This window comes from Mustela erminea, chromosome 9, assembly GCF_009829155.1.
Source record: "Mustela erminea isolate mMusErm1 chromosome 9, mMusErm1.Pri, whole genome shotgun sequence".
In the NCBI taxonomy this organism is placed as follows: domain Eukaryota; kingdom Metazoa; phylum Chordata; class Mammalia; order Carnivora; family Mustelidae; genus Mustela; species Mustela erminea.
Window position 1 is genome coordinate 102,335,061 of NC_045622.1, and position 25,092 is coordinate 102,360,152.

Consider the following 25,092-nt stretch of genomic DNA (forward strand, 5'->3'; position numbering starts at 1 on the left):
ACAGAGCCACATAAATATGTCCAAACAGATATTTGAGAAAGATAGAAAAGCAATCAAAAAAAGGGAGAATAGCTTTTTGAACCAATGGTGCTGAAACAGTTCAACATCCATAGGCAGAAAAAAAGAAAGAAAGGGAGGCAGGGAGCAAGGAAGGAGGGAGAAAAGGGAGGAAAGAGGAAAGGAAGAAGAAAGGAAGGAAGGAAATATAAATCCAAGCCAACCTTCCTTCTCATACAAATATCAACTCAAAATGGATCATAGATTTTAAGCATAAATTATAAAACCACAAAAACTTCCAGGAGAAAATACTCAAATCCTAGGACCAGCCAAAGAATTCCTAGGGTTGACATAGAAAACAGAAACCATAGAAAGAAAATTTGATAAGTTGGACTTCATCAAAATTAAGAATGTTTGCTTTGTGAAAGACCCTGTAAAAAGAGTGAAAAGAAAAGCTACAGATGGAGAGAAAATATTTACAAACCACATATCCACCAGAGGGTTATTAACTAGATATACAAAGAACTTTCAGGTTTCAACAACAAAAAAATTAATGGCAAAAGGCATGAACAAACATTTCATTAAAAAGGATATATAGAGGGGCACCTGGGTGGCTCAGTGGGTTAAAGCCTCTGCTTTCGGCTCAGGTCATGATCCCTGGATCCTGGGTCATGTTCCCTGGGTCCTGGGATCGAGCCCCGCGTCTGGCTCTCTGCTCAGCAGGGAGCCTGCTTCCCTTCCTCTCTCTCTGCCTGCCTCTCTGCCTGCTTGTGATCTCTGTCTGTCAAATAAATAAATAAAATCTTAAAAAAAAAAAAGGATATATAGATGCCAAAAAAAAAAAAAACCCTAAACTTATGACTTTGCAATTGTACTCCTGAGCATTTATCACAAAGAAATGGAAACTTTATGTTCATGCAAAAACTGGTAAATGAACATTCATAGCAGCTTTATTCATAATAGCCCAAACTATTATGTCTTGCAGTGGGTGAGCAATATAGTGCATTTTTTCTATGGAATACTATTTGGCAATAGAAAGGAACAAACCCTTGATATACATAACGATCTGGATGAATCTTTGGAGAATAATGCTGAATAGGAAAAACTAGTCCCCAAAGGTTACATAGTCTGTGATTCCATTTACTTAACGTTCCTGAAATTACAGATTTGGGAATACATTAGTGATTGTTAGAGGTTAAGGACAGCATGGTAGGGGGAGGACTGGTTGTAGCAATAAAAGGGCCACATAGTGGATCACTGTGGTAATAGGAATGTGTATTGTGTACACTTATATACAAAGTATATATTTTCTGTATATTGTATAATATGTGATACAGTGATATTGTATCAATAAAGGAGCAGAATTATGACTATTTTGTATCATGATGGTGTCGATATCAGTAGTGATATGGTATAATACTTTTTAAAGAGTTGTTATTATTTTTTAGTAATCTCTATACCCAACATGGGGCTTGAACTTAAAACCCCGAGACCAAGTCAAATGTTCTACTGACGGAGTCAGCCAGGCACCCCGTGTAGGATACTTTTCTAAGTATAGGTTTGCAAGTTGTTACCTTTGGATAATATAGGGGGAAAACATGGGATTGTCTGAATTCTTACAATGACATGTGAATCTACAATTATTTAAAAACAAAAGACTTAAAGAAAAGGCATTGCAACTTCTGCCTGGTTCTTTCTGTTGGGTCCTACTCATTTGGAACCTAACCTCTATGCTGTGAAGAAGCCAACTGACAACATAGACCATGGGTAGGTGGTTGCGTGAATAGGCATAGCCGAAGTCCCAGATGACAGCCAGAATCAAGCGCTGGATGTGAATGAACAAGCCTGCGCGGGATTCCAGCCCTCAGCCTCCATCCAGCTGTCCCGAGCTCCATGCGGAGCAGAGACTAGCTGTCCTCATGAAGCCCTCACCAAATTACAGATTCATGCGCAAAATAAATGCTTGTTGCTGCTTTCAGTCCCTCATTTTAGGAGGTCTGATAAGAGCAATAGGTAACTGGAAAAAATGAACATTTCACAGATAAAAAGAATGCCTTGTTCATTGAAACTTAGTGTTAAGGGTTGATGGTGCTTTTTGAAAAATCATCAGATAATACCTTTGAACTATTCAGACTGGCTTCTTTCCAGTTCCGTCTCAGTGAGTGAGGTTTTGTTATAGCTGCCATATTCCAAACTATAAACTCGGCACCTCACTTGGTTAAAGATTAGTATGCCACTTGGGAACAGGAGGCAATTGGGAAGACATAGTTCGGATACTAAAATAGAATGTCTGAGGTTTTCGAGGGTTTATGGTACAGATTATTTGAAATTAGACTGTGTTGAGGGATCTGAGAAATGTATAAATGAATAGATTACTTTTATTGTTGACACATAATTATAAATTATGATTGCCAAGTGGGTCGTTATAAATTATAAATCATAAATCATTACATCTTATCAAAAATACACATTTTACAACTGTAATTGAAGGCTAATGTCAACTTTATATTCACTTCCTCTTACAAAGGAATCAGGCTATATACAAACCCTCTCTTGTCTCATGAGGCAGTTTTGTTCTATTGCAATAAACCGGCAGATACAAGACCAGACACAGAATCACGCTGGACATAAGTAAAAGCCAGCTTCCTCCTACCTCCTAGTCATCTTTCAAATGGCCGGTCTAACATGTTCACAGCCCTCTCACCTGGTTTAGGTGTTTTCTGCTTGAGAATTTCTGGTTGAGCTGGTCAGGCGCTCCTTTCTTCCTGGGACTTCCAGCATTCCCATAAATCAGTACTTACAGTTCTGGATCTATACTTACCCAGACCACCAGAAAGCTTCCCAAGTCTTCATACTCCTGGTCTTATGATTGGAAATAAAAATAGCTCAATAAAGCTTTAGATTACCTTTTCTTTACTGCGACATTTGTTCTCCCAGAATCCCCCATCCTTATGATCTGCCTTCCCTTCTTTCACACGGAGGCTCCTTCACGTGGCCACATACCTTGTTTCTTACCACACCACCTCCTTGTCATAGATGGAATAGGCATTTTTGGGGTGGGGGGGAGTCCAGCTAAGTTTTGAATACCAATTTTCCCTCTGGCTAAATATGTAACCTAGAGCAAATTGCTTAAATTCCCTAAGTCTCATAATTAGTAAAATAGAAATAATAATAGTAGAAATAATAATGGTAGGATAAATGAGATCTCCTTTACTCCTTTCCCCTTTGACCTTCAAACCCTGAAATGTGATGTTTTAATGAAGGTGTTGATTGAATCGGATTGGGAGGGTGGCCTTTGGGAGAGACTAACTGGAATCTCTAGAAGTCATGCTAGGGAGCCTTTTGGGTAAAGGCACCATTAGGAACGTGGCTCCCAGGTAGCCTCGATCCTAGCGCTTTTTGGAGGCTGGAAGGAGATTTCTTTCTTTTTTTTCCTTCTGTTTCTTTCTTTCTTTCTTTTTTTTCTAAAGTATTTATTTGACAGACAGCGAGAGAGAGAACTCAAGCAGGGAGAGCGGGAGAGGGAGAAGCAGGCTTCCCGCTGAGCAGGGACCCAGATGTGGGGCTCCATCCCAGGTCCCCGAGATCATGGCCCGAGCCAAGGGCAGAGACCCAACGACTGAGCCACCCAGGAGCTGCAAGAAGAACATTTCTGATATTTTTCTTTTGCTTTGTATTTCGAACCCTGTGAGGGGCGAGGCGAGGGCAGAGGGATGAAGAAGTTAGGGGTGATACTAATGATAGAAGAAAGGATGGCTGTGGGACAGCAAATCTTCCACAACAAAAAAGTTTATGAAACTATGAGAGAAAACGAGCGTTTCAAAGAGATTCGTAATCCCAGTCCCGAACACATACACTGTTTTTATATTTCTCTATCTTATCCTGGATCTTCTTCATCATGTAAATTCATGTGAAGTCTGCGTTCTCTGGCAAAATTAACACGAAATCCTGAAGTTCATCTGCCCTTCTAGATTATTTTCCATGTTAACTAGTGACAGCGAAAATAGCCAAGCCTGGCTTGTGCCTGTCCTAGTGTCTCATTATTTCCTTCAAAGAAACTCTGCGGAATAAATCGATGTAGCCTGTACTTTCTGGACTATAGCATCATCGAGGCAGACCAGAAAAAAATACATTTGCGCTCCACATGGACGACATAAACCCACCGTCCATCAAATTGCTGCATCCCTTCGCCCTGGGTCCGGGGAGCAGAGGTTAGAGTCGAGCGGTAGCGTGAGGCCGTTGGGCCGCACGCGTCGCCTTGGGCCAGCAGGGGGCGTGTGCGCTCCGGGGCAGCGGCCTGGCAGTCAGGGGCGTGGCTCCGCATCCTTGACGGACAGCTAAGGATGCGGGCGAGGATGAGGTAATAGGAGCCCTGCAAGGAGGGCGTGGGGGTGCGGGCGCGTGTGTGCGAGTGTGTGAGTGTGAGTGCGTGCGCGAGCCGGAGACATCGTGTCTCGGAGCTGGCGCTGCGGACACCGATCACGATGAATTAAAAAAAGAAAGAAAGAAAATTCCATTTCTGGGAGGGAGGCTGCAAAGCGGTGGCGGGTGACAGCTGCGGTCCCGGGGCCGCGTCATGGCCTGTCGCTTTGGGGCTCCTGGGGACGGGGGAAACCCCCGCAGGCGCGGGTTTGCCTTAGCGCCCCGCTCGGGAGGGGCCCTTCATTCTGGAGGCGACTGAGCAGAGCCGCAGGGAGGGGGAGCTCTCGGCGAGACGGCGACAGCGTCCGCGCGGCCAGAGGGTGGGCAGGGGGGGCGGGCGGGGAGGGGAGCCCGGCGTGCCTTTCCGAGCGCGAGCGCGCGGCGAGATCCCACCCCGGCGTCTGCAGAGCCGGAGGCGCAACTGGTGCGAGGGCTCGGGGCTCGCCTCCCCGGCAGCCCAGCTCCGGCCGCGCGCCCGCCCGGGCTTTGCAAGGCGGGGGTCCGTCTGCGGAAAGACGGGCATTTGCATGAAGCCGCTGGACCCCACGGAGCAGCGGCGGCAGCGGCGGACCCCGGCGGCGGCGGCGCGCGGTCGGAGCCGGGCGGCCCGGGTGTCCGGGTCCCGGTGGATGCGCGGCTGGGGAGCGGCCCATGGGCCGGAGCTGAGGCTGCCCGGGGCGGCGGGGCGCGGCGCTGGGGGCGCGGCCGAGGCCCGCGGGCGGCGGCGCAGGAGGAAGCGGAGGAGGACCCGCGCGCGGGGCCCGGGAGGCAGGCAGAGCAGCGCCGCCGCCGCCGCAGCCCGGGGCTCGCCATGCTCCTGGCCTCGGCCGTGGTGGTCTGGGAATGGCTGAACGAGCACGGCCGCTGGCGTCCCTACAGCCCGGCCGTGAGCCACCACATCGAGGCGGTGGTCCGCGCCGGGCCCCGCGCGGGGGGCAGCGTGGTGCTGGGCCAGGTGGACAGCCGTCTCGCGCCCTACATCATCGACCTGCAGTCCATGAACCAGTTCCGCCAGGACACGGGTGAGCCGGCGCCCCTGCCCCACCCGCGCCCACCTCTCCTCCCTGCCCTGGGATCTCCTGCCTCGAGAGCCCCCCGGGACCCACCCAGTCCTCAACTGCGCGCAGTGTGTCACCGGGAGGTGGTTGTGGAGGGGGCGCTTTACTCCCCACCATCCTCTTACAATCCCCCTGCAATAAATGTCCCTGCTAGTACTATCAGGGTTCTCGTTATGCAGAGGGAGCCTCAAGCGAGCCCCTAAGTGACCCCTTTCCGCGCCCCCTTTTAAGCGCTCGCTGGCCCCAACTTCTCCCGTGTAGAAATTCGAGGGCCGGCCCAGCCCGCAAGCCATCCCAGCCGCTGGGAAAGGCTTCCTGCTCTCATCCTCACACCTTGGCTGACCCTGCTTTGCCTCAGGCACCCTTGGGACTGACACACGTCCCCCCTCGTCACCCACCTGACTGCCTCTGCCCCTTCTGTGTGGGATGCCTTCCCACAGCTGGGTCCCGGGGGGTGGGACCCGCGGGAGGGAAGAAGGGGTTCCCCGGAGGCGTTGGCGGTGCCCTAGCATGGGAAGGGTGGTCGCCCTGGGAGGGGCGCCGGGAGCTGGGGGATTCCGGGACATGGAAGGCCCTGGATGCGGTGGCATTGGCCGGTGCCGCCTCTGCACTGCAAGTGCTGAAGCAACAGGCCTGAGCAGATGGGGAGAGGAGGGGGAGGGACGCGGCTCCGGAATGCCTGGCAGGGAAGCCGCTCCCTTTGTCCGTGGAGGAGGAGGAGGTGGTGGATTCCTAAGGAGAAAGGGTCCCCAAGCTTCCTCCTGAAACTGCCCCCTCTGAGGGACACTCTGGTCTCCCAGAGCACTAAACCCCTATCTTTTCATGTGAATCCAGTTGCCACTGTGGCCGCCACAATCCCACTTGCTTGCTGACCAGCCTTTCCAGGTCAGAGCGAAGCGGAAAGCCTGCAAGGGGGGAGGTCAGAGGGATGGGTCCCTGGCAGGACCGAGCAGCTGGTCTTCGCTCAGCCCAGGGTGGCCAGGCTTCAGAGGACCTGGGACAAGTCTGCCTTTCTAGGATTCTCTTTACGAGGGTGGGAGACTGTTTCTGGAATTCTGGCTGGGCTTTCCCAGGAGTGTGACCCCGGAGCCTGCAGAAGCAGGTGTGCTGGGGAGGGGCTAAGCAGGATGACCCGGGGAGTCCCAGAGGATCAGAGAACAGCTGCCTGAGCCAGGCATCCCAGCCGCCTTGGAAAGCCCCCACATCCTGTGTGCTAATTAGAATTGTCATGGGAAAGAGGCGTCTTTCCACCCGCATGTCCCCATCTTTAATCGTAACTACCAATAGCCTTTTTGCCAGCGACTTTGCAGATACTGGGCAGCTGAGTAAAGCTTTCTGGGGGGAAAGGATTCCAGAAGTCTTAGCATCTGGAGGGGCTTAAACCCTGCTGAGAAAGGGAGGGAGGTGGGGCTGAGAGCGCCTGGGGGGAGGAGGGAATGCGGAGGAATGTAGGGAGATTGAGAAAGAGGATTAAGTGTGGTGGAGGGGGAGGGGGAGGATGTACTTGGGCAATTGGGGTAAAGGTTGTGGAGGTGAGGTTGGAGGCAGCGGATTGGGGGTGAGGGGTGGTGATGGTTTGCTGAGCCCCGGAGGAGGGACCAAGGAGGACTCGCAGTTAAGACACCTGACAGGGCATTCCGGTCCTGCTCGGGAATAAACAGGCAGGAAGGTGTTCGGTTTTGTATTTCAGCCTGAATCTCTGCAGCATGTGGTGAAACACCCTGGTGACATAAAGGTCCCAGCCCCTGTCCCACATGTGGGAGGGAGTGAAGTTTAATCATTGTTTTGGGGTGTCTAAAATGGAGAAGAAGGACGACCTTTTGACAGAAGTGAAGGCACAGAGAACATGGGGTTGAGGGACTGAAGCATTATCTCTCCCCTTTCCCCCAGGTCTGACTACCCTTCCCTGGGGACAGGCTGACCACGGCCTCGAGTCCCCTCAGACTGGAGGCCGGAGGCAGAGAGCTAGCCCTGCATCATTTTAAAGACTGCCGCGGGGCCTGTTTTATATTCGAGTCCGTCTTAGAGGCGCACGACTCAGACTGCTTTGGATTCCATCCGCTCATTCTAGTGGTCGGTGGGTGAGCGGGTACTGAGCGCCTCGCTCCGAGTGCCAGGCCCTGTGCTGGGTGCTGGAGGCGCTGGGCTGAATTCCCAGGAATGCCGGGCTGTCAAGGAGCTTGTCAAAGCAGAATAGAATCTCTGGGTTTCTGGGCCCGGAGCCCCCTCCTCTCCCTTCTCTGCCAGCAGACGCAGAGCTCCTCTCAATATAGCTCATTGATGAGGCCACGACAGGGTAGGAACTTTATCCTGCCGGCGCCCAGGCAACCTCAGCCAAGCCCTAGCAATGTTTAATTAAATTACCCGCCATCCCCAAGCCACAGTTTGAAGCTGGGAACCAGAAACATCCCCATAAACAAAGGAGAGCTGGAAGTCCCCTGCCTAGAGGCGAGTCTTCTCTCTTTTTGTTGCCTCCTCTATGTGGGGACATTTCCTGACACGGGAGCCCTGTTTCTTCAGAAGTTGCCTGCCCTGCTGGGAGGGAGGCCTCAGACTCTGGGCTCCCCGGGCTCCAGCCATGCCCACCCTGTCCCCTGGGAGATGGCTGGGAGGTCACAGATACCCTCTGCCGCCTTTGTTTGCCCTGGGCCCTTCCTCCCCTCACCGTGTCTGGGTTTGCGGTTATTTGCGCTCGGTGCTGGTCTCCGCGAGTGTTTTGGGCTAAGGAATCTGGAGGAAGGGAGGAGGTGGACAGTGGAGGGCATGGTCTGGTCTTGGCTGCTCCCGGAGCCTTGGTTGGGTCCTGTCCGTCTGTGGTCATTTATCTTGACCAGACTCGCCTTTTCTGTCACAGGACAGTGTCCTTCAGCATCCGTGCCCCCTGTATCGTCAGTACCTCTGACGGTCACCACCTGCAGGGCTCCAGCCTCAGGACGTGGGGAGCCCCAGGCTGGGAGTGGGCAGATGGGACTCAGGCTCTCACGGCAGACTCCTTGGCTTCCTGTGTGACCTTGGACAAGTCATATAGCTGCTCAGGCCTCGTGTTTCTCTGTGGAATGAAGCGCAGCCTTAAGAATCCTCTGGGCCCTGTCCTGTCATCATGCCAGGGGACTGCGTTTGGCCTCTGCACCAGTCAGGACGCTGCTCAGAAGTGACCTGGTGCGAGGCAGGGTCCTTTCTAGCTCCAGGTTTTCTCTGCAAATTTTGCCTCTTCTGGGTCTTTAATATGGTGAGAAAGGTCAGACGGAGAGAGGAGCGGTTTTGACAGAAGCTGATGTTTAGGTCCCCACAAGGCCCTCTGCCCTGTGTGAGCACCGGAGAGGACACGAGTGTCACGAGGGCCACGTGGCTGTGACACTGTGGGGGAGGCCGCAGGCCCATTGCACGCATTGTCGTTTAGTCCTCACAGCGATCTTAGGACGGACCTACCATCCCCATTTTACAGGCAGGGAAACAACTGGGAAGAGAGTATGTCATTCCCCGTTGCACAGCTAGTCAAAGGCAGAGCTGAGATGCCAAATCAAGTGTCCCACACTCTCTCCTCCGTCATCAGTGAACAGTTCTGGGACGCCCACTTCGTGCAGACACGTGGGATAGCCCAGGAGCGGGACATCTGGGGCTTTGCCCTCGTGGGACATTCCAGTGGGGCTGAGTGGGACATTCCTGTGGGGTTGGAGGGGCCCAGAATTCTCTGGCACAGGGATGCACAGATGTAAAGTGCCCTTGAGACAGGGTCATGCCTGGAAGGTGTCTCCCGCAATTCCCAGGAGCCAAAACAACTCAGGTGCTTTGGAATGCAGGTGTCTGAGTTGCCAGGAAAAACAGAGTTTCTTTCTCTTTCTCCTTGCCTAGTTTATGACCATTCATTATTTCTATCCCATTAGAGGCTTTTTCTTTGGGTCACTGCACCCAAGGACTAAGTGGATTCCTCAGATCATCTGGTTCATGGTCCTGCGTTTAGAGGAGGCCAGGACTCACCCATTCTAGATTACGGAGGTCTCTGACAATAGAGAACGGAAACCCCACAGTGACATTCTTTTGTCCCACAGCTTTGGTTCTGAGGTCTGCCTCTGTCTCTAACCTGCTGGGGCTGAATGAACTCAGCACCTTTCCCTCCAAAATCCAGCTCTTCCCCTTGACCCTTGACACCCTTCTGCCTGCAGATGGTGCCACTGTTTTATCACCTGCCCATTGTTAAGACCTCAGGATTCTTTGACTCTTGTTCAGAGCCTTGTTTAGGTGCCCAGTGTGCCGAGGCGCATGGACCCTGTGGCCCAGCTGCTGAAATTCTTGTGCGTGATGAAAATCCAGGGTGGCTGTTCCCATGCAGATTCCCAGGCCCCAGAGAGGCCAGTGATTCCTCGTAGTGGCCAGTGGGAACTCTAGAAGGTGTTGCTAATCGGCACCCCAGGAGATTCGGAAGCAAGTGATCCTGGAATCTGTCACCGAAAGCATTCAGCTACTCAAGGTCAAGTCCTACCCACTTCTTCTCCCTAGGGTCCCTCCAGTCTGTCACTTCCTTTTCATGTTCACTGCCAGGACCCTCATTACCTCTCACGTGGAACTCATGACCAGAGCAGCTCTGGTCCTGTCACTTCTGTGTCACAGACATCACTGGCCCCTCAGTGCCTACAGATAAAACCCAGCATCCCTGCCTGGCCTTCCAGACTGCCTCTGCTTTGGCTGTAACACATCTTTCCAGGTTTCTCTGCCTTCTATTCCCCCCTGACTCCTGACAAACAGATGTCTTTTTATCTTCATGTATTCCCTTAGGGTTCTCTGACACCCCCTACCCCAAGTAGTCACAAAGCCCCTTCTAGAGAGATGCCATTTTCACCTGTTGAAATTCTCCTTCTCGTGCAAGCCTTGTGGTCCTTGTCATCCATTTCTTTGAAATGTTCTCCGACCCGTCATTCTTTCATTTATTCAGTCAGTATTTATGGAGCTCCTGGGACATGTCAGGCACTAGGGAGACAGCCATGAGCAGACACCTGATACCCACCCTGCAGGACTGGGGGTCCAGTGGAGAAAGACTGACATTCACCAAATTAATCCCACCAAGAAACGTGTGACTGCACATCAGGATAAATGCTGTAAAGAAAAAAAAAAAAATAAATAAGAGTGGGAATCTGATCTGGTGAGGGCAGCCCAGAGAAGTTTCCTTGAGGAAATGAGCAAACTCTGAAGGATGAGCGCAAAAAAGATGACAGAGGGTTTGGGGAAGGAACCAGCCTTGTGGAAAGGCCCCAGAGGAGAAGCAGAGGGGTTGGGGGAGTGGAGAAGAGGCCACTGTTGCACCAACGTGGGCACAGGTCCCGGGGCATGAGATGGCCCGCAGACATGGGGGGCTGGGAGGGTCAGATCCTGTGACCTAAGGGGAGGTCGTGGAAAGGGGTTTTAGCACGAAAGGGATGTGGGTGAATTCTCTCGGCCCCCGTGCCTTTTGTGGGCACCCTTCTTCTGGTACATTCCGCTTCATAAATAGTGATGCGCACACTTGTCTAGTTTTAGATTGTAAGCTATTTGAGTAGGGCCAGAATCCGCAGAGCAGCCGGTGGGTTGAGTAGCAGCGTGGGATAAATGATTAAATGCCCAAGTAGCCAGAAGTCTTCCGTCATTCATAGCACGTTAACTGAGTCCTTCTGAGAGTCAGGCAGCGCCCTAGGTGCTAGAGCTTAGGGCTGGATGGTGGTGTCTCTGCCTTTGCTTAAGGACCCCCTTACGAAGAATGCCGAGGCCGGCACAGGCACACACAGCGCAGGGGCAGGAATCCACAGATAAGTACCCCAGACCTCCCAGGAGGCAGGGGGCCTGGACTGGGAGAACATTTCAGGAAACTGTTGGCAAATGGCATAGGACCCGAATGAGGGTAACTTCATTAGGTAAAAATGGCAAAGGAGGGCGTCTCAAGGCGGGGAGCTGGGAAATAGTAGGTAAGGGAACGCAGGAGGATAAGAGGAGTAGAGGAAAAGGCAAGCATGGGGGAGCTAAACCTGGGGGAGCCATAGCTAGCTTCCAGAAGTTCAGTGGCAGCTCTCCAGCATCTCTGAGGTTGGTCCCACTGTTGAAAATTGCCTCTTGAGTACACTGGGGAGCACTGGACAAGTGCATTGCCCCTGCCGCCCTGGAAAGCATATAAAACATGGTCATGTAAGCTCTCTAAACATAATCTCCTCATTTCTAAAAGGTGTTTCTTAAGATTGCCATGAAGATCATATGGGATGAGTTAGGAGCCTCCTAAATAATAAAGATTGTATAAGGAGTTACCTATAATCTCTCTCTTTCACACACACAAACACACACCCCACATCCTCTGAACTCAACTTTCCCTATGCCGTCTCCATCGGCATAGACATATAATAGAAAATAAATTACAATGATAATCAACCAACTGTTATTGAGCTCTTGCCCTGTGGCAGGTGTTATTTTAGTGCCTTATATTCAGTCCTTCCTTTAATCCCCAAATCCACCCTTTGAAGTAGCTACCCTGGCCCAAGCGAAGGAGGAAACTGAGGCTTAATCACACAGCTGGAAGGGACAGAGCCTCCGCTGTTGGATCCAAAGCCTGTGCTCTTTGTTCCCCCGTGAGCTGGCTACTTAGGAAGGAAATGGAGGCAGACCAGGGGGCTCCTGCCCACCCCCCTTCTTCCTCCCATCCCGTACCCCCCCACCCCCACCACAGTTCCCCCAGCAGAAGTCCTGGTGCTGAATAGGGAATTGTTTTGCTTCTCCCTCCGGCCTCTGAATGTTGATGTTTTGGGTCATTAAGGGGCTCGGAGTTGGGGTTGGGGGCGGGTTATGACCCTGGCAAAGGCCTGAATAGCCATTGTTCCTTTTCTTCCCCCCTTGAATGGAATTCTGTCCCCAGTCTTGGTGTCTCCCTCTGGGATGGAGGAGGGGGTGGGTCAGAGGCCGGCTAGGGGAGCCTTTTCCCACCACTTTGATGGCTAGAGCCTAAGCCGACAGATGCGAGATTCAAGCACCCTTGGGGTCCTCCTAGGCCGCCTCACCCTGCCTTGACCCGGGCATCTTCAGCCTTGATGTTGATATCCATGAAATGAGCCCAGACTGGGCACGAGTCTGAATCCAGGTGTGGGGTGGGTGGGGGAGAAGGAAGCAAGACTTATAGGCTTAGTTTCCCTCCAGTCCGGCAGGCTCATTTCTGCTGTACTCCTGCTCTGCACGGATGCTGGCCCCCTTTCCTTGCCCCCTCCCTTAGTGAGACTGAAAATGAAAATAATCCTATCTTTAGGAGGGGTTGGGCTTTTTGAAAGAAAGATGCTAGAGAAATAGAAAATTATTACGATCATCACTACTGAATTAAATATACGATTTAAGTATACGATTTAAAGCTCCTAAGTGTAAGAGAGTTCTCGTAACCTGATTTTCTATTTTTGTTTTTACTACACCCTTAAAGGGACAGGGAGCATGCTCTAGCTCCACGGTCTGCTTGGCAGCCTTCCTGGAGGCAGAGTCTTCTTCCTCTGGCCTGCAGACTTCCGTGACCCTTTGTTCTTTCCCTTCATAGCCCTCGATGATGAGGGAGCAGGAGGCTGGCTGAACACAAAGCACCGAACCTCACCTGGGTTCTAAAACTTCATCATCGAGGCAGGGACATTTAGAGACTAGGGGAGAAGGGGTTCCATATTTATGAGCCCCTACTATGTGTCAAGGGCTTTCAGTGCCTCAGTGCAGGTGCAGGAGAGATCTAGAACCTGGCAAATATATATTCCTTGAACGAATTAAGTGGGTCACATTTAATTTTCACAAAAATTCTGCAAAGGACTCATTGTTTCTCAGGGGAGGAGGTTGGGGAGTTCTACATACACTCATATGCTCGGAAGTGAATCAGTCTGGCTGCAGACCCAAGGTCTCCGAACTGCAAATGGGCAGGGGCTCTTTCAGGTATCCCGCTGGGCCCCACACCCTTCACGTTGTCACCAAGATGCTCCCACCCCTGCAAGGACACACTCCTCGTGCAGGAAGGTATCTCACTCAAAGCTGCTACCCCAGCGGGCCGCCTAGGGCCTGGCCCCGCAACAGGACCGATTCGATTCCTCTTTGCCTCTGAACGTAATACAATCCGGTTTCAGCCCTGGCTGAACCTGACCCTGTCCTCCATCTCACTCTGGCAGGGACGCTCCGACCGGTTCGCCGCAACTACTACGACCCGTCCTCGGCCCCCGGCAAGGGCGTGGTGTGGGAATGGGAGAATGACAACGGTTCTTGGACGCCCTACGACATGGAAGTGGGCATCACCATCCAGCACGCCTATGAGAAGCAGCACCCCTGGATCGACCTCACTTCCATCGGCTTTAGCTACGTCATTGACTTCAGCACCATGGGCCAGATCAACCGGCAGACCCAGCGCCAACGCCGCGTCCGCCGGCGCCTGGATCTCATCTACCCGATGGTCACCGGCACCTTGCCGAAGGCCCAGTCCTGGCCGGCCAGCCCCGCGTCGGCGGCCTCGCCTGCGGCCCCGCCCTGCTCCTGCCCGCAGTGCGTCCTGGTGATGAGCGTCAAGGCCGCCGTGGCCAACGGGGGCACCGGTCCGCTGCAGCCCCCAGCCGCCCGCAAGAACATGCCCCCATCTGTAGCCGTCAAGCTGCCCCCCCCACCAGGCCCTGGGGCCAAGCCACTGGACAGCACGGGCACCGTCCGAGGCCCGACGAAGACTGTCCCATCGCAGGCGATCCGGCGACAGGCCTCCAGCACGCCCGCAGGGGTGACCGTGGGTTCTCCCGCCAGTCCCCCCGGAGCCAACAGCAAGACCGGAAGGGTGGCCCTGGCGACCTTAAATCGGACCAACCTGCAGCGACTGGCCATTGCCCAGTCCCGGGTGCTGATCGCCTCTGGGTAGGTACTCCCAGGACTGTCTCCCGCCAGTTACTCATAAGGGGCATCCACCCGGCTGACCCAGGCCAGAGGTGAGAGAGGGGCTGCCAAGACTTAAGCTCTCTGTGATCTTGTCCTGACCCTTTGGGTTGCGTTTGGGGGAGGAGGGCAAAGCTGTGTGGTGGCTGAAGGTGGGATCCGTCTGGGGTCTCTCTGCAGTCCTCTGGGGCCATCATATCTGGCTTCTGATTGAGACTTGGCATAGCTCTGGGATTCAGGACAGATCCCTAACATCCCAGAGTCCTGACTTCCTCCTCTGCAAAGGCTGGTGATAATCCCGGTGTTAGGCCGGCTGCTGAGAGGGCAAGGGTAGGCGCACCACACCCTAACAGGCAATACGAAATGACCTCCTACCAGAATCTGGTCTGGGGGCTCTATCACCTCATTTAATCCTTACATCGAATCTTTGAAGTAGGCATTTTGATCCATTTCACCCATGAAGAAACCAGAGGTTCCCTTGCTCAAAGGCACAGAGCATTCATTAGCTGAGACCAGGATTCAAGCTTCGGGAAGTCTGACAGAGCCCTCCTGTTCTTTTCTTTTCTTTTTTTTCCCCAAAGATCTTATTTATTTATTTGAAAGACAGATCACAAGTAGGCAGAGAGGCAGGCAGAGAGAGAGGAACAGAAGCAGGCTCCCTGCTGAGCAGAGAGCCCAATGCGGGGCTCGATCCCAGAACCCTGGGATCATGCCCTGAGCCAAAGGCTCTAGAGGCTTTAACCCACTGAGCCACCCAGGTGCCCCAGCCCTCCTGTTCTGACTCTGCCTGCTGCTTCCCTGTCAAGCACACCCCACAGTGCCCAGCCTATAGTAGGCGCCAAATGTGGTTAGCCCCTTTCCTCGGAAACTGGAGGGCTCACTCCAGATTGGAAATAACAGTACATGTTTGGCGAGTACTTTTGTGTGTGCCAGGCACTTTCTGTGCATTGCCTTAGTACTTCCTGGGACAGGCTGGTGTTGTCGTGGGTTCTGTGATCCTCTTGGGCTTCCTGATTTTCAAATGGGAGACACCCAGGTCCATGTGGTGCTCACGGCCTTTGCCTGCCAGCTCCTGGTTTCTGGTGAGATGGGCCTCTCCCACCGGCCTGCTCTTCCCTTTTTCCAGAAGGGCCTCGCCCTGCATGTGACCCCCGAGCCCCAGACGGGCATGGGGGTTTACAGTGAGGTTGAACACCAGAGTGTAAAACCTCAGACTGCGCAGAGGAGGCTGTCTGCACACAGAGGTTCAGCAGCGGGAGGAAAGAGGAGGAGAGGGGCTGCAGAAGGAGAGGCCCGGCCCTCACTCCGGCCCCTGAACGAAGCCACCGTCTCTGCAAACTCCAGTTTCCTGTGCGTGGGATGGGGATGGTCGGGCTCCCCTTGCCCGCCTCATGGAGACGCTGTGGAAGCCTCCACGAAGGGAGATCATCCCGTGAGAGTTTATCAGGTGTGCTTGCCAGTGTTATCTCGTCCCCTGGCCCCGTGCGCCAAGTCAGGCCTGGGCCCCCAGCTCAGAATTAACTTTCCAACGACGGTCACGTGGCTCAGGTGTCTTAGAGTGGGGGTTGGAGCCCCGGGTTTTAGTCCCCTCATCCTCTGTCCTTTTGGCTAAAGCTCAGCTCCTCGTTGTATGTGAGGGCCTTTCGGGAATGGTCAGGTGCCGGTCAGGCGCACAGGATTTTCCTACGACTACTTCTGAGCTGACAGTATTTGGGAGAGGGGAATGGGCCCCCAAATCACACCGCGGCTCACTTTCTTCCCCAGGTCAGCCAGCAGCATCCTGAGGGCCCCTGACAGAACTCTGGGGTAACTATTTGAGTGGCAGAGGGAGGCTCTTGAAGTGGACGAGAAACACAGCCTCCCGAGCCTGACCGCTCGGGGCGGGAGCCCAAGTTCCTTGGTCTGTAACTTGGCGCAGGTTATCCTCCCTCGGTCTTCAGTTTATTCATCTGCAAAATGGGAGAGTATTAGTACCTCCCTTCTCAGAGCTGTCACAAGACTTCAATGAAATACTCAGTGTCTAGGTGGCGCACAGTGCATGGCCCATAGGAAGCGTCTGGTCTGGGTTCGCTGCTCTTGTTCACACGTATCTATCAAAGGTCATTGTTGAAGTCAGAGCTGAGCGGAGCCAAATGTCCCACCTCATTTCTGGAGCCCGTGGCAAATACCAAGTAACCCCACGCCCTAACCGAGCCAAAGGACCCCCAGATCCCTTTAAATCTCACCCAGGGAACTGGCGGCTCTTTATCTCTCTGCTTTATTCCCCCTGCCTGCCAGTGGAATTGGAGCGAGAGAATGGGGCGGAGGTCCGGGCAGAGCCTTTTCAAAAGGGCTATAGAAACAAGCTTTTCTCTCCGTTCCGAGAGGGGAGGCCCCGCCCTGCCCCTCTGTCTTCCAGCCCTTTCCTTTTTCTACCTCTTACCACCACCTCACCCCCCGCCCCCCCCGCAACCATCTTGTCCTCCAGTCTTTCTCGGCCATTTAATTAGCGTGCTTACTCTCTTTGTGCGGCCCTGCCGTCGACCTTCTGTCGTGGAATGGCCCCTTCCCCTCCTCTCCCTGTCCGCGAGCTCTTCAAGCAACTTTCCCACGGAAAAGAGGAAGACCAGGGAGGGCGGGAGAGGTGGGCTGAAGAGAAGGGTTTGCGGGGAACAAAAGACCCTGTGAATTATTCAGAGACACAAGCAGGGGGTTTCTAAAGAGAAGAGGGGGGGCTGCGGCGTGGGGGGCAGGAGTCGCCCCTCTGGCCCTCTCCTCCAGAATTGAGGCTTCTCTATCTCCGGCGAGACTTTGGTTGCTGGAGAGACAAGACCATTGTCCGGCCTGAGGATTCCTGGGTTGGCTCACAACTCACAACCTCCCCCCCTCCGCCCCCAAAACAGCACTGCTCACCATGGTATCTGCAGAGCTTTTCTCCTGCCATCAGCCCCCTCCTTCGGCCACCTTGCCAGCTCTTCTCTTTTCTTAGTTTTGTGCTTGAGAGACAGAAATGGAAACTGAGAACAGCCCAGCAAAATGGGGGAGGGTGTCTTCGGATGGTTAGGCCAGACAGCACTGGCTGAGCGGAGTTGCCTGAAGGGTGTGAGATGCACGCCTGTTGCTGGGTCGCTGATTTCTGGAAGGAGGGCTCAGGTATAGACAGCTGGGGCCCCAGCAGGGTGTGACTGGTGGGGATGACATGGTCCACCTCCATGGTTTCCATTTTAACCAGTCACCACCGTGGGGGAGGGTCTTATCAGCTGTGGTCAACTCAAGGATCCGAAGCATTGCCCGCCTCTCAACTTTACACTGTACCCTCCATGTCCTCCAGAATCTCAGAACACTGGAGGATTTCGGCAGGAAAAGGCTTTATGGAGCCCAGCTTCTTCTTACAGTTGGGAAACCAATATGTAAATAACCACCCAATTTGTACAGGGCTTGCCTGTTTACACAGTATTTGACCTGGATCCTCACAGGGACCCCGTGGACGGAGAGGTAGGGTGCCCTGTTTTTGGGTGTGGTGACTCGGATGTGGTTGGAGAAGTGCAAGGAGGTTGTGTGACTGTCCCAAAGGCCCAAAGCCACTGTGCCGAGCTGGACGAGAACGCAGGTTTCCTAACCTCTGCTCAGGGCCCCTCCACGGTTCCCTTCTGCGTTCCGTAAGCAGATACCCGCCTCCTCCCGTTGGCTTCCACCATCCAGAGCCAGCTGACACATTGTCCCTTTCCCGGAATGGCAGGGACACCGCCTCTCCCACCGTACTGCCCGGAGTCCGGGGTCCTCAGGTGGACCCTCCCTCTCGTCAGGCCTGGCCCCCTCCCTGGGTCCTTGGGCTGCCCAGGGTGTGTACTCTGGGGATTGGACTCCTTCCTGGTTAACCAGAGTGGGTGTGGAAACCTGCCAGTCCAGTTTGTGGGAACAAAGGTGGCTTTTGTCACCCAGATCACAGCTACTTATCAGCTGGAGAGGGGGGCCTTGGAGCTGGTAGGGGGGAAGGCAGGTGCGGGGCTGGACAGGGAGCGCTGCCCCCTGGTGGGGAGCTGGGGAATGGGCACAGGCCTGGGGCCCTTCCCTCCAGGTCTCCAGGCCTGCCCAGGGAATGCCAGTCTGCCCAGGTGGGGGACCCAGGGCTTAGGCAGCTGCCTTGCTCTTAAGCACTGAGGCAGGGAATCCTCAAGTCTCCCCCGCCACCGCACACCCCCCCCCCCCAGCATCTGCTAACTCCAGACCCTCACAGGGTCACGGGTAAGGTGATCAAGGCTCAGAAAAAACTGAGGGGGGTCATGAGGAGTTACTGGCAGGGTTGGCCTCGAACCTGGTTTTCCTGACTCCTGTCCACCCTACCATGCCTGGCCCTGTGGGGCAGGTCACGGAGTCCAAAAGCAAGGCTGGGCCTCTTTTCCTGGCTGACTTTCCTTTGTGTTGAATTCAGCCTTCCCCTCCCCCCACGTGGGTTTGTTCTATCCTGGGGGAAGAGTAGCCTGTTGAGACACAAACACTCCCACATCTGTTCTTTCACATCGTTCTCACAGCCCCAGTACACATGTCACGGGCCCAGGAAGGGGCCCCTGGAAGACTCAGCCAGGGAAGCACCCATCTCTGCAGGCATGTGGGGGACAGACAGACCCTCTGCTCAGCCCCGTGCCCACTCTTCTGTCTTCGTCGTGGGTTTATTCCCTACGCTCTCTGCGCTCCCGTGTTCTCTGTCTGCACTGTGGGGTTCGCACAGACCCAAGACACAGCAGGGTGAGTGGCTCCAACAGGGGGCTCTGGAGCCAGACTTCCTGGGTGTGAATACACAGCTGTGTGGCGTCCACCAAGCTCGCTTAACCTCTCTGTGCCTCAGCCTCCTTGCCTAATAAAGTGAGGCCGATGATCATAGCACCTCTTGCGTAGGTTGTCGGAAGTCTTGGATGGATTTATACACAGTGAGCCGTTACGACTGTGACAGGTACCAGGTGGGCTGCGTGCCTGCCCGCCATGACCACCCAAGGGTGAAGGGCCACGGGCTGCCTTGCTCGTGGCTGCATCCCGAGGCTCCAGCCGAACGTCCCACATGAAGTAGGGCTCACTATGAATGGGCAAACAAACATAATAAACAATATAAAGACACAAGGGAACATGGCTTCCCCCTCCTGTTTTCCCAGCACAACCCTGCCCCCACAGCAGAACCGCTGGCTCCTGGAGTCCTCTGTGACCCAGGCCAGGCGTCTCCCAGCCCACTTTCCTCTCCGAGCCCAGCTGTAGAAGCCTGGGTGGCGGTGGGGGGGAAGGGGGGAAGAGGGGGTGGGATGGCGCAATACCAGGCCCCCCGTGTCCCATATTTCTCTCTTCGGCATCGTGGGAGGCCTCGCCTTTCCCAGGCAGCTGTGCGGACTCCTCTCAGCCTGGCTCTGGTTTCTGGGGAGAAGGACAGAAAGAGGAGGAGGCCTTGCTTGATATTTAGATTTCTCAGGGAAAAGGAGGGGTGACAGCTGTTGAAGCAGTGGTTTCCCAGTGTTGGGCTGCATCCTGTTAGCCAAAGCTAGTGGGAATGCAGGTTCCTGGGCCCCACCGGTGGGAGTTCTGATGCAGGCCCAGGGCTCTGTCTTTTTAACAGCTTCTTAGGTGACTCTAATGTGCGCCCAGGTTTGAACTTGCTGCTTTATTTATCATTCGGTCAACCAATACTCGCTGAATGCCTGCTAGTGTCAGGCTCTGAATGAAACAAAGATATTTGCCCTCACAGAGCTTTGATTCTGGAAGGGGAGGTAGTAAGGCAACAACTTATTTTTAAAAGAATCGTAGAAGTTCCACGAAAAAAAAAAAATAGAGCAAGGTAAGAGGGATTGAGGTGGGAAGGGAGGAGTGAGCCACAGTTAAATGAGACGGCCTTAGATTTTATTTTTTTTTTAACTTTTTTAAAGATTTCATTTATTTATTTGACAGATAGAGATCACAGGTAGGCAGAGAGGCAGGCAGAGAGAGAGGAGGAAGCAGGCTCCCTGCTGAGCAGAGAGCCCGATGTGGGGCTCGATCCTAGGACCCTGGGATCATGACCAGAGCCAAAGGCAGAGGCTTTAACCCACTGAGCCACCCAGGCGCCCTGAGATGGTCTCAGATTTTAGAGGTAACACTTCTGGTGATTCCTGGCTCAGTCGGATGAACATCTGATTCTTGATTTCGGCTCAGGTCATGATCTCGGAGTCCTGGGATCGAGTCCCACGTTGGACTCCACACTTTGCAGGGAGTCTGCTTGAGATTCTCTGTCTCCCTCTCCCTCTGCCCCTCTCCCCCACAAATGAATCAATAGAATCTTTAAAAAATAAATAAATAAAGGTAACCCTTCTGTTTGTGGTGCTAAGAACGGACTCTGCCTTGAATAAGGATACGTAGTTTCAGTATAAAAGGGGAACCCCCCTCAGTGGGTGAATTTTGGGGGTTCAAACACCGACCCATTTTGTCCCGCTTGTCAAGACCATAACGTACCCGCTCTTGTCTCCCACAGGGTCCCTACTGTCCCGGTGAAAAACCTAAATGGGACCAGTCCTGTGAACCCTGCCTTGGCAGGTAAGAGAGACCCTGGGCTGCCCTTGCTCAGGGCAAGAAAGAGGAAGCAGGAATGTCGGTAGAGGGCATTTATAAAAGAGAAAGAATTAAAGTGAATAAGGGTTTTAGGAGTGAGGCCGGCAGGGCAGGAAGAGTGTGGGGAGAACCGATTGTTAAAAGCAAAGCATGCTGTTGAAGGTGAGTGAATACATCTATTTCTGGGGAAAACTTCGAGGAAGGGGAGGTGGAGAATAAGTGAGTTCTGAGAACTTTGCTGGGAAGCAGAGTGTAGGTTTGTGGGGAGGGTGGTTTATGGGATGCTGGGAGCTAACTCTGCCGTCCTTCCTCATGCCCTGCCCTTCCAGGAATCACTGGAATTCTCATGAGCGCTGCGGGGCTGCCTGTGTGTCTCACCAGGCCCCCAAAGCTGGTCCTCCACCCACCCCCGGTGAGCAAGAGTGAAATCAAATCCATCCCAGGGGTTTCCAACACGAGCCGCAAGACGACCAAAAAACAAGCCAAGAAGGGTATGGGCCTCCTTATCTTATGGGGTATGGGAGTCAGAAGTTCGGGCCCCAGCCTTGGCTCGGCCGCCATCACTGAAGGTCACACCCACGGCTTCACCTTCTGTGCCTTCGTTTCTGCATCTGCTAAGTGGGCCCAACTGGTACCAGTCCCAACGACTGTACCCAAAGTGGACTGTGTACGAATCAGATGGAGACGCTTTAAGAAGGATAAAAACGCAGCACAGAAAGAGAGAAACATAAAACCACGATGTGTGACACAGGAAAATCGCCCTGGCCCTGGCACCCAAACAGACTGGGTTCACACCCCGACTTTGCCACTGCAAGTCGTGTGGCCGCAGAGAGCCTGTTTTCATAACCTTTACGATGGGGTGACAGTGCTCGGAACCAGTATGGGGCAGGTGTGGGCCAGACTGCATCCACGCCAGCCAGGGACGAACCACCGTCCTGTGTCCCTCTAGAGCCCCTAGATTTGTGCAAACCATCCTTCAGGGCCTCCCTCCTGCCGGTGTGCGGGACCTGTACCTGCACTCCCACCAAAGAACCCCGTTCTAGCTCCGCGGCTGGTCTTTCCGGCTGCGGTACTGGCAGTGACATGTTTTGAACATCACCCCTAGACCCCAGCTGGCAATCTTGTTTCGAAGTTTCAGTGGGATCTCACTTATATTGTGACTCCGCCCAGGGCCCAGCAAGTAATGGGCTCTCAGTTAATAGAAGCTTAATTCTATAGAAGCAGGACAGTGGGAAGGAAGGGCCTGCACCCCGGCTTTTGACAGTTGCCCGATCTGCTTCCTCAAACCCTTGGCCTACTTCCCTGCTGCATGAAAAGTTCTCTACTTAAATGGACTCGATTGCCTTGTTCATCAGCTGATAGGAAATGACAGGATTTCACACTGCCGTGGTCCTCCTGTGATTATTTTTTTTTAAAGTTTGTTTTTTAAAACTTATTGGACAGAGAGAGACACAACTAGAGAGGGAACACAAGCAGGGGGAGGGTGGGAGAGGGAGAAGCAGACTCCCCGCCGAGCAGGGAGCCCAATGCGAGGCTCGATCCCAGGACCCGGGGATCATGACCCGAGCCGAACGCAGACGCTTAACAACTGAGCCAGGCAGGCGACCCTCCTCCGGTGATTATTAATAGCGCACGTTGGACCCTTCTCTGGAAAGGTGCTAAAGGACTCTGGGTCTATTCGCTCACCGGATTGTCAAAGCAACCCTCTGAGCTGGTGGTGTTGCTTTTTCCTGTTTTCGAGGGGAGAAAACAGAAGCTCAGAGCGGCTCCGACAGGGAGGTGCCCAGGGAGGCACGGACCCTTTTGAAGGCGTGTCGTCCTGCCTCCTAGTCCCGTCCCCAGAGAAACCTCCAGAATCACGGGAAGCTGGCAGGATGCTTGCCCGCTGCCGGGCTCTCTCTGCTGGCAGCTGCAGCACCGCCAGCGGCCAGGGAACAGCATCCCGAAGCTGCGGGCATCACTTCCTGCTTTCCCATGAAAATAACGTGACTCTGACACCACATTATAGATCTAGATGGTACTTAGCACGTTGTAAAAGGAGAAAGTGATAAGCCTACCGCATGGGGTTTCTTTCTTTCTTTCTTTTTTTTAACGTGTAACAGTTTACACAGTGCCTTCGGCTGTCTTCTCACTGCTTCGTTGGGGGCCTGCCCAGGCTCTGATTATATGGAAGAGAAACCCACTCAAATAACCAATCTCAGGCAAAACCCGGGTCTGTTGAAAATAGGCCCTGGGGGATGTCAGGGGAAAACTGCAGGAGGTAAGGACAGGCAGGGACACCTCCCACCGCCTCAGACACCCCCAGTCTCTCTCCTCCATCTGCTGACTCCCTTTCAGGGTCTTACACCTGATTACTGCAGAATGAGTTCCTGCCCTTTCCTGCTTGGATCCTGGCTGACAGCCCCTGTCTGGCAAACCCCTCTTGACAGGGCTGTTTGATCCCTTATCTCTGTCTCGGTGGCCCACCAACCGTCCTGTCCCCCCACAGGTAAAACCCCGGAAGAAGTGTTGAAGAAGTACTTGCAGAAAGTCCGGCATCCCCCGGATGAGGTGAGTGCAGGGGGAGCAGGGCCGGGCTCCCCCGCCAGCATTTCCCCTGCTGGAGTTTTCCTCAGGATTGCGTGGGAGCAGCTGACCGGCTGTGGGACCGGCTGTGTCCTGAGGGGCACAGAGCCGCTTAGAGCTGACCCAGGGCTCCGAGGTTGGTGGTCCGGGGCTGCAGTCGTCCCCTGACCCTCCCCTAGCCCCCGGCCCTGCTCAGCAAAGAGCTGATTGATTGAGTCTAAGCTACCTTTCCATTAATAGTCTGAATACAAGACGAACGGTATGATAAGCTACGGGAGCCGACTTTTCAGTGGGTTTGATGTAGATCGGCGGTTCTCAGCCAGAGGGGATTTTGTGTGTCTGGGGGGAAGGGCAGTGCTTGTGGGCACAGGCCAAGGATACTGAACACCCAGCGGTGCCCAGGACAGCCCGTTCAAGGAAGACTGCTCCAACCCCAAATTCCAATAATGCCAAAGTTGAGAAATCCTCTTGCAGACTTCTTTAAATACCCCTCTGGTACACTTGGGGTGCAATTCCTTTGCAAACGTTCAGCTTAAAGGGGTCTATGGGCAAGAGTCTGTTTCCTCCCATAGTTTTGGGGGTGAGCCCTGGACCGACGCCAGCCATTATTGGAAGAATTGTTCTGTCGTGTAAAGTGGGATAAGGCTGTATTTAGATTCCCAAAATCACGTTCGTCTATACCTTGGTTTGTGGGTTTTCTAGAAGAGCAGCGGGGACAGCTGCTGGACCTCACGGTGAGGTGCTCTGGCTTCCAGGCCAGTGAGAGCTGATGGTCTCTCTGCCCTGCCTTCCCACCCTCAGGATTGCACCATCTGCATGGAGCGCCTCACGGCCCCCTCAGGCTACAAGGGCCTGCAGCCAACGGTCAAGCCTGAGCTGGTGGGCAAGCTGTCCAGATGCGGCCACATCTACCACATCTACTGCCTGGTCGCCATGTACAACAACGGCAACAAGGTTAGCCCTGGCCCATGGGGCACCTGCCACCTCCCCTGCTGGGCCCCTTTGGGATTGCGCCCAGGTGATCGGTGGAGGGGGGCGCGTCTCGGCTGTTCTCAGCAGCATCAGGCCTCCACAAAATGATAACCTGTCTTAGGCAACTGCTCCCAGTCTCTACACTGGGTGTGACGGTCTGAGAGCTGTAGACTTCCAGTCCCTGAAGGTTCTTGGGGTTGGGGAGACAGAGACGACCGGGGTGGGGGGGGGCGGGTGGAGGAGGGGGGGTGTCCATTGTACACTACCAGTGTAGACGGATTTCCTGAAATTGCCCGTCCTTCTCCAGGGCTAGTGATTTTCAGTTACAATTCATTTTGTATGGACAATTTCAAAACACCCTCAATTGCCCCTTCAGAGGCATTAGGGACTGTTGCCGAAGTATTCCTGCTAGGCCCTTCGAAACCCCCTGTTGGAGAAGGGGAAGGGCATTTGTTTGTTTATTTTTAAGATTTTATTTCTGAGAGAGAGAGAGAGAGAGAGAGAGCGAGCACTAGGAGGGGGGCAGAGGGAGAAGCAGACTCCCTGCTGAGTCGGAAGCCTGACGTGGAGCTTGATCCCGGGACTCTGGGATCATGACCTGAGCTGAAGGCAGATGCCCGACCATCTGAGCCACCCAAGCACCCCATGGGAAGGCCGT

The 25,092-nt window shown here is 53.7% G+C and overlaps 1 protein-coding gene across 3 annotated transcripts in view; it reads left to right on the forward strand.

The window, feature by feature from the left end:
- Nucleotides 1-4,355: 4,355 nt before the first annotated feature.
- DTX4 (deltex E3 ubiquitin ligase 4) overlaps nt 4,356-25,092 on the forward strand; it is a 35,830-nt gene continuing 15,093 nt past the window's right edge. For 2 of the 3 annotated variants that reach the window (XM_032356952.1, XM_032356953.1), the window contains exons 1-6: nt 5,205-5,441; nt 13,613-14,336; nt 20,821-20,882; nt 21,227-21,388; nt 23,386-23,447; nt 24,264-24,416. In XM_032356952.1, coding sequence (XP_032212843.1) covers nt 5,231-5,441; nt 13,613-14,336; nt 20,821-20,882; nt 21,227-21,388; nt 23,386-23,447; nt 24,264-24,416 — 1,374 coding nt within the window. In that variant the 5' untranslated portion in view covers nt 5,205-5,230. Of the gene's footprint in view, nt 4,740-5,204; nt 5,442-13,612; nt 14,337-20,820; nt 20,883-21,226; nt 21,389-23,385; nt 23,448-24,263; nt 24,417-25,092 lie in introns of those variants that run through there. The other variant, XM_032356954.1, reaches the window with a different exon arrangement.